Here is a 9,674-nt window from a genome sequence, read left to right on the forward strand (position 1 = left end):
GATTTGATAATGTGTAATATACCACGATGATGTGTGATTGGTTATTGATGTCGAAATTATCATCTTCTCATTATGCATGTGAACATATTTATTTGCATTGGTTCTGAAACATTATTGTGATGGGCATTTTGTGACAGTGATGAAAAAGAGAAACAAAGAGGATGTACTATTATCGAGAGATTTTCCACGCGTCGTGAAGGTACATAAACTGATATGTCTTCCATGGGTCTCGACCTGATATTCATCGGGTGTGTATCGTTAAAACAAACATGCATCATTGTATATGACATTGCACTACATGGCATTGTACTTCACCCTTGTTTTCTTGAACTTTGTTAGTGAATGGTTATAGCCTTGTGATTATACAATATGAAAGATGATGATAATAATATGTATGTATTGAGGTGCAGATTGTGATGTGCTATGTTGTTTTGTAAACTAAGTGGCTAGGTTGAGTTGTCTAATTTATGTGCAGGTTATAATATGTGGAGGTTCGGATGGTATGATGAGAGTACATGTGTTCAGTATTGCTTTACTTAGTGTTAATTTTGATTGCTTGTTGAGTAGTGTCGTTGTTTGGTACTCACTCCCTTGCTTCCTACACTTGTGTAGGTTACGGACCCGGGACGTCTTGATTACCCTTCTCATCTTCGTTCGAGGTTCACTTTTGGAGTTCGTGAGATAGGTGCTTGTCATCTCGGCAGACGTCACTGACTCTTTCATTATGTCCTTATTCTATTATAGAAACGGAGGCATTGACTTATATTTCTTTGAATCTATTGTAATACTTAGAGGATTGTACGGTGACACCATATTTTGGGGGCATTTGAGTTATATTCTGTTTTTCGCACGTTTAAGTTATGATTAGTTCTTGCTTCCTCTTTTATTTTCGTATTTATCTTATCAAAAATTATTTAGGCTGACCTGTCTTAGTGGAATAAGACAGGTGCTATTACACCCTATTTTTCAGTTATGACAAACGTATATCAAGCATGCTATAATAACAAGTTGAAAAATATGGTGAACCCTGCTATAAGCAGTTAATTGTACTGATATCGATTGCTTCAAAGAATGAGAAGTTAACGAAGTACTTCAATGTGACTTCCTTGCCAAACTAAAACACCATTGACATCTAGCTATATATAAGACATTTTTTCAAAAGTAACTTTCACTAGAAACATCGAGCGATAAACTTGTTCCAACATGCAACAGGATCTTGTCCCGCATGATCTGATAATGCAACCTAACATATGGTAAATACATATAGGGGCGTATCCAAATTATATATCCTGGCTTTTTTTTTTTTTTGTATATTTACCTTTTTATATTTTTGAACCTTCTTAATAGAAAATCCTGAGTACTGAAAAAATTGCATCAATTAAAAAAGTTTATAACAAAGATCAGCATGTAATTTCCAATAATAATTAGTGTCAACTTTTTTCTAGTATTCTTCGGCACTTATTGACAAAAAGAAACATAAATATGAGACCTTTTATTTTTTCCAGCAAATCATGCATCTCCGGAGACATTTTTTTGCAAAAATATTTATTACATTCTCCAATTATCAGATGAAATTAAAACCAAATTGATTGTTCATGCTCGTTATAAAATATTGTTCATGCTCATTCCACGTCTAAAGAACTTTATAAGATCATGGGCAAACTGATGAATGATCAACTGTGCCATGACTACAAAGTAAATCGAACTGTCCATAACCATTTTCCGATAATTATTCATCACTGATCTCTTACAAGTCAAACATAGAGTTAATTTTTCGATCATCACTCAATTCATAGTTATTATCTCAAAAAATCACTTTTACAATTTTTTGAAATAATAACTATAAATTGAATGACCATCTGAAAACTGCTCATGAAGTATAGAAAAGCAGAAAATCCTTTATTTTTCCTCACTGCTTTATATACATATCACAACACCAGATCATTAGTGGAAGCTGCAACAAGGCATTTTCTACAAACCAAACATCCTCCTTATACCCAAAGTTTTTTTTTTCTTGACTTTGAACCATCTGCATCATGGTAAAAGCTTGTAGAAATGGAGCTGTATGGTATGTTATAACTTGTAAGCAGAGAACTACAAGTCCAAGTTGATCATATCAATCACTTTTTGTTGCAGTGTCAGGTGATCGATGTTGTTCATATCACACGCCTGCAGGAAGATGCGTGAGAAGGTACAGAATGCGCTAGTTAAATTATAGATAACTAAGGAAATACAACAACAATGCCTCAGTGTCAAACAAACAAGAGATATGGTGTTGAAGAATTCCACATCGAATGAAAAAAAGATGGAGTGGCCTCCTTAATATAGTTTTAGCAATTTTTTGTTCCTGAACTAACTTTTACAATTAAGTTAAACCCAAAATTTATTTTTTTTAATAATATATATCAGAGCAAGACTTATTACAATTATTGTTTACTGGTAATTGCTCCCAACTGTCCACGCATCAAATTTCAGTTCCTAAGCGTAAAATGGGGTATCCACAACGGATGAAAAAGGACCTGGATGGTTCGGGAATTCTCCAATTGGAAATCAATTTTAAAAGATTTTATACAATTAATTTCTAGAGATTAAATTATATACATTGAATATTTACGAAAAAAGATGTTATTAGTTCAATGTAAGATGTAATGGTAAAAAAAAAAATAATCCAAAATTATCATATATTTTTTTTTGTTTGAGTTTCGTACTTTAACTATCAATTGTTTTTTTATATACCTAAAAAATACTCAATTATTGCTCTCTCCATTTTAAAAAGAATGATCTAATTTAACTTTATACAGAGTTTAAGAAAATAAAGAACAATTTTCAATCTTGTGGTCCTAAATTAAAGTTATGTCAAATGTATCAAAAAATCCTTTAACCTTGTGGTTTTAAACATGTCACTTAGAAAGCTGAAATTAAAGTGTTCCAAAAGAGAAAAATGATCATTCTTTTTAAAACAGATTAAAAAATAAAGTAGATCATTCTTTTTGAAACGGAGAGCGCATTAAAATGCACCTTGATACTGAGTTGACCAAATAGTGTTCCCACACAACAACAGGGACATGTAGAACAATTCGGCATTGAAATATGCTTTAATACGAATGGAGTAATGTTTCAAATAGTAAATGAAACAATAAATAGTTGAATAGATAGTTGAGATATGAAACTAAAAAAAATAAAAATTTAAATATGTTTTTGATTATTAACTAGCAATTTAACCAGTTATTACACTACAAATTGATTTTTCAAGTAACCATATACTAACATGATCTGTTTTATCATAATATAATGTGTGAAGGAAGGCAATAATTAAAGTCCAAATTTTAGCTAGTCAGATTTGAGTACACATGTACAGTATATACGTACCTCAGTCTGAATTGTGTAGAGTGACCTTTGATCCACTTTTGCAGAAACACAATTAACCACATTAAGCCCTTGTTTCAGAAGCTCCCCCAAAATTCTTGAAAGAGGAAATATTTTCCCTTTACAATCAACGCTGATTGAGATCTGTAGAAAACCCTGCAGACAGGGGCTCACTGTGACAGTACAATCTGTGAATCTGCTATTTTTGCTACCATTTTCAGTTCCATGTCGAATTGAATTGGGTAATGGAGACGACTTGCTAAGCAAGTCTCTCCGTTCCTCCAATTCTTTGATATTTCCTTGCGTTTCTTTTATATAATTCACAGCTTCATGCATATGGTCCGATACGGAACGTTTTCCCTGTTAATTAATTAAACACTTGTGCTAAGGTACAAATTTATAAATTTGATGTTTTTCACATCTATTTCCAAAAATTAAGTAGTAGTCAAAAAGTTGTATCTTTTTTTTTAATTAGTATTATGGTATGATGAATCAGGTATATCATGACGAATTCTTTTGGAAAAAAATGTGTTGCTAGTGAAAATCAATTATTTTTTCAATATTTCTGACTTGCTCATAGAGTGGAAATCAAAATGGAAAAGATAAATAATTACCTTGACATATTGTAGAGGAAGGAGAGAACGGAGAGAAGAGTAGAGAACAGACATTTCTTGTCTTCTTTGACGTTCAATATCTCTATGTATAATTCTCCTAAGCTTGAAATGATCATCAGAAACAGCAGTTTGATCATCATTATTTGTAGTACCTATTTTTCTTTTGGGTAATCTCTTTTTCTGGGAATTTATATTTGGAGGAATATGAGTACGCGTTGTCTCCATAGAAACATAACTATCCATAACCGGATCTTGAGAGATCTTGCTTTGTTGACATGAATTTGAGAGAATTTGTAACAATAAATCATCATTTCCTTGTAACGAAAACATTTCAATCAATTTCTAGTGTTCTTCTTTATCAACTGATGTGATAACGTATATATGTACATATAAAAAGAATTGGATATAATGTACTCCGTCTAGTACAAGTTGTTTGTCTTATTTTAAACTATTGACACGAAGTATAAAAAAATTAATGTATTAAAATATTCAAATTTTATGATATTAAATATATCACATAAGAAATTAAAATATAAAAAATTATTTTAAAAAAAACAACGGATTGAAACGAATCTAGTAATAAAAAAAGGATGATACATTTGTTAGGATTGCGAGATCTTTAATGGCCCTTAGGATGCTATAATTGTCTGCAATGTCTCCATAAATAGTTAGAGGTAAGGACTGACCTTATCAACACCGTTTTTTTTTTCTTATTTTATTCTTCCTATACTGTTTTCTTTAATCGAAACTATAGCCTGGCTATTGTTATTCATAATTGCAAGTTGCAACCCCACCACTATGGTCTCTGCTCTCTATTTCTGGCATTGTCTCCAAAGTTGACAAGAAATCGTTTAGGGCCGTTTGGTTATATGATAGAACACAAAGCTAATATATAAATAAATTTAATTATTTATATATATTTTTTGTTTCAATAAGAATTATCTCCTTTATTTTTTAATCTATTTAAAAAGAACGATCCATTTTTTTGGGTAAAACTTTAATTTCAACTTTTTATGTGGCATGTATAAGACCATAAGATTAAAGAATATTTTGGTATATTTGGCATAACTTTAATTTACGACCACAAGATGAAAAAGTCTTCTTCATTTTCTTAAACTCTGTATCAAGTCAAACTAGGTCATTCATTTTGAAATTGAGGAATTATTAATTTTATATTATGTTTGGTTTGCAAATAGGAAAAGTTATTCACTTATTATTTTTATACAATTTTTTATTGCGTTTTTTTTAATCTTACATAATTAATACTTACATAACTTATGGGAAAATTTATATATAAGTTATGCGGGATAATATATGGAATAAGTTATGTAGGTATTAGTTATACATGTATTAAAATAATAAATTACATATTTACCACTTTTTGTCTTGATTGCTTAATCCTATTCAATACAAATTACTTATTTTTTTTTAGTTATTTGTTATTAACTTTATTATTTTAGCTATTGGTATTTATTTAAATTTTTAATGTAATATTTAGATAGTTATTTATTTTAATATCTATAATAAATATTAGCTCACTAATATTTTTAAACTCTACATAACTAAACTCTGTATAATTAATACTTACATAACTAAATCTTGCATAACTAAACTCTACAAAACTCTACATAACTATACCTGCATAACTCTAACCAGTAACCCAACGGTCCCTTATTGTCCCAATTACCCTTTACTTTCACTTCCTTTCCGGTCATAATTTTTAAAGTTGAAAGTTAAAAATATTAATTTTTAAATTTGTAATTTTTGAAATTTGGATATGTATTTTTAGGAAAAAATTAAAATTCTATGAGTGGAAGTCCCAAAAACTTGCTTGAACAAAGTTTTGGAATCGTATCTAATTTATCTTTATTATTAGCTATAATCATTTTTCAATGTATTTCTCAAAATATTGAATTTTGTTGTGTTCGAATAATGATATAGTAAAATTGATATTCTATTTTTTCTTTTTAATAAATGTGTCAATTTAATATTAGACAAATAAGACAAATAGAGTAAATTTTTTCAAAATCTTATTCAAAATTTATTCCATATCCTCTCCTTAGGCCATCTCCAAACCATGCCAAATTTTACACCAAATGCTATATTTGGTGTAAATTTTGGTGCAAAGTTGTATCAACCCATGCAAAAATTTGCACCAAATTTGGTGTGTGAATAATGTAGCACCAATCAAATTTGGTGCTACACTATTCATCACACCAATTGTCCTTTATTGTTATTTTATTATTCAATACTTTTACTTAAATAGTATATAAATTGGTATGCTTTAATTAAAACATTTTAATAGTTTTACGTAATATTTTTATAATATTAATTTTAGATTAAAATTTTAATTTTTTTATATATTATTTTTCTTTACTTGAATTTTTTGAAATTACATTTATGTTAATTCTACTATAAATTTGAATTGGATATAAGTACAATTAACCTTGATAAAAATTAAATATGCAAAATAATAAATCACGACATAAAAAAAATGAAGAAAAAAGAAGCTCATTTTGAACTACGTAATGCATTAATAGAGCATTTATGGGAGCAATGTAGTGATCTTGAAAGTTGAATATTCATGTAGAACTTAAAATAAAATTTTCAATTGTGTAACATTTATTTAATTATATTTCGTTAATGATTTCACTTTTATTTGTGTTAACATTATTATGTATAATATTTAATATTTTCTAGCAATTTATTTATTTAAAAGAATATGATATAAAATAATTTTATATTAAATGACTAATTTGAAACAATATGAAATTTATATATAGTGTATGTTTTTTAGAAAGAATTTTGTTTTATGAAATAAGAAAATATAAATGAAATAAAAATAATAATATAATGATGAAGAGAAAAAAAATTCTATTTGGTGTAAAATTTGATGCAGTGAGTTAGAGTTGATTGTGGTATTACATCCGTCCAATTGTTGTGGTATTATTTGATTTGAGATAAAATTTAAAATACATTTATGATTTGAAATAAGTTATAGATATTTGTGTTGATATATTATCTCAATAAAGATAAAATAAATATTTTAAAATTAAATTATTATTTAATATAAAAATAATTTTTTTATTAATTAAAAAAATATGTCATATAAACTAAAATAGAAAGAATAATACATTTTTATTGTTATCCCTATTTCCTGAAAAAGAAATATTTATTCATTGCAATTGAAAGTCTCCTAATGTGAAGGACCCCACTAGTTAAACACGTTTTAAACTCTACAAGAAACCAAAAGGGAAAGTAAAGTTCAACCTTTGAAAATGACGGATGTTTTGTCTGATTGAGAAGTTGGAGAAAAGGTAATGGGTACACGTTTTGAAAGATTGGACCAAACAAATATATTCACCTATAAATAGTTTATCACTCAGTAGCCTTGGAGTAACTGGTAAAAGTTGCTGCCATGTGATCAGGAGGTCACGGGTTCAAGCCTTGGAAACAGCCTCTGGTAGAAATGCAAGGTAAGACTGCGTACAATAGACTCTTGTGGTCAGCCCCTTCCCCGGATCTTGTGCATAGCGGGAGCCTTAGTGCATCGGGCTGCCCTTTTTTAGTCATTTATAAAGGAATTCTAAATTCTAAATGATAACTTATACGCATTCATCACAAGTTAATAAATCATGTTTTTTTTGACTCAATAAAAATTATACAAAATGTAAAACATTTAAAATAAAGATGGGAGAAAATCACAATCTGTCATAGGATTTCAATCCAATTCTACTATCATCAAACGAGCAAAAAATCAGATTACAGAAAGATTGATTGCCTCAAATTTACTCAAAGACTTCAGGCTACAGTTTGTTTTTCAGATCTTGGTAGAAGTACCTTGTTGGCAAACTCAAAATAAAGTTGATATTACCCTTTTAGAAATTTCTTAGAAATACCTACGCAACTAAGATTTGAAAGTTTGCCAACATTCCTGAACAAACTACTTTGAAGAAGACTACCCAACAACTGTTCTGATCCATTTCCTGGGTGTCACGCCCCGGGGGTATCCTAGATGTAACCGGCACCCGAAGGCCGTTTCTGACCTCCGAACGAACCACCTGGTCCAGTCACACATTTGTTCTATCACATTCTCTTAGCAGAACTCAATTAATGAAATACTATTCACAATATGGGGGCCGAAGGCCATACATGTTTAACTCGACAAAATAAATATAATAAAACTCCTCACAATAACCATTCAACCTCCCCACACTCCAGTCTATGAAGCCTCTATCAAAGTATAAAAGGTGCCAATGACAAGCCCATGACTACCAAGAAATCAAAGTAAAGGAAGCTACAACAAAATTATACGATAAGGTTCAACATCCTCCGGAAACTAGGAGGACTCACCAACTAGCTGAGAGTGTATGTGGATCTTCAACGGAGCACCGGTCGATGATCTCTAGTACCTGTCTCTGCATCATGAAATGATGCAGGCCAAATGGCGTCAGTACATGGAATGTACGAGTATGTAAAATGGCCGAATGCAATGAACATCAAGGAAGAATCAGTCAACTCAAAATCTCAACTCATATATATATATATAAAGGACAACTCACTCAAATGTCCTAAGTCTAAACAAGAATATGATTTAGACGGGACCAATCACATATCATTCAACTCAGTCTGACTCAGAGTATTATCAAGACCTATCTGGGAATTTCTCTTAACCAACAACCATCACTTATGAGCCAGTGACAGTACAACAAGCCGACGTTGTTGCCGCGTCCGTTCATACTTTGCCAGGGCATGAACGAGTCAATCAATAATGGATCCAATCCAACCAAGTCCTATAATGTCAGGACAAAACTCTTGGGGAAGCATCCGACTTTAACGGTTCAATCCCCCCTACGTTTGGCAACCCAAGTATTGGGTTCGAGTATGGACTATACTCTTGCCCAATTCGGTGCTCGATACTCCTCCCAGGACTCAATGCTCATAAAACTCCATCCAATCAACTCATATCGACAAGTCTAATTACAACCTTGTCAACTCATAAACTCTATCACAATCGAATCTCTTCCAATCGTACTATCCGATCAATCTCAATCATCTCTTCAAAAGAAATTTAAATGGACAATTATAGCAACATATAGACACAACCAATCATTTACTCTATCCATTTGAGAAATCCATGAGACTCATCATAACTCAAGACTTTAAATCACACTCTAAAATAGGCAACACTTCTTAGGAAGATAACCTCTTTTATCATAATCCACATAGTTAAGAAGATCAATAAAACATATTTAACAACTCATCTTCATCAACTCATATTCACATATAGGCTCATTTTGGGAACTCCTTGGCTCAACAACATCAACACATATAGGGTCAAATAAATAGGGGACAAAGTTCATACAAATATAAACTATACCAAAAAACTCTATTTTCATGAATATCTAACCTCAAAGCAAGAGTAGGGTACATGGGTGGACTCAACACATGTTTTAGATAGCCTTACATACCTTAGTGAGGACTTGAAGAAAACCTTGTGGTTGGGTCTTCAATGGAGAACTCAAACCTTGAAGCTCTTGGAACTCTTCTTGTTGGAAATGGAGAAGAAGAAGAAGAAAAGAGAGAGAGAGAGAAGGGGGGGGACTCCTAGGGCTTTTCTAGAGAGAGAGTGGAGGCTGAAAATATATCCCCAAATTGGCCAAGGATGATACATATATAATTTGGGAAAATTCT

At 30.9% G+C, this 9,674-nt stretch overlaps 1 protein-coding gene across 1 annotated transcript; it reads right to left on the reverse strand.

The window, feature by feature from the left end:
* Positions 1-1,703: 1,703 nt before the first annotated feature.
* Positions 1,704-4,361, reverse strand: LOC129896748 (transcription factor bHLH120-like). The gene is made up of 3 exons (XM_055972712.1): positions 3,981-4,361; positions 3,370-3,726; positions 1,704-2,169 (listed from the first exon to the last, which is right to left on the reverse strand). Exons 1-3 carry the CDS (start codon positions 4,308-4,310, stop codon positions 2,095-2,097), a joined length of 762 nt encoding a protein of 253 aa, XP_055828687.1. The 5' UTR covers positions 4,311-4,361; the 3' UTR covers positions 1,704-2,094.
* Positions 4,362-9,674: the final 5,313 nt, after the last annotated feature.

Source organism: Solanum dulcamara, chromosome 7, assembly GCF_947179165.1.
Source record: "Solanum dulcamara chromosome 7, daSolDulc1.2, whole genome shotgun sequence".
NCBI classification, from domain to species: Eukaryota; Viridiplantae; Streptophyta; class Magnoliopsida; order Solanales; family Solanaceae; genus Solanum; species Solanum dulcamara.

Coding starts and splice junctions, on each gene's coding strand:
- LOC129896748 (XM_055972712.1), bottom strand. CDS start 4,310: ATGTTTTCGTTACAAGGAAATGATGATTTATTGTTACAAATTCTCTCA. Junction 3,727..3,980: donor TTCCTCTACAATATGTCAAG/GTAATTATTTAT, acceptor ATTAATTAACAG/GGAAAACGTTCCGTATCGGA. Junction 2,170..3,369: donor TCTACACAATTCAGACTGAG/GTACGTATATAC, acceptor ATCTTCCTGCAG/GCGTGTGATATGAACAACAT.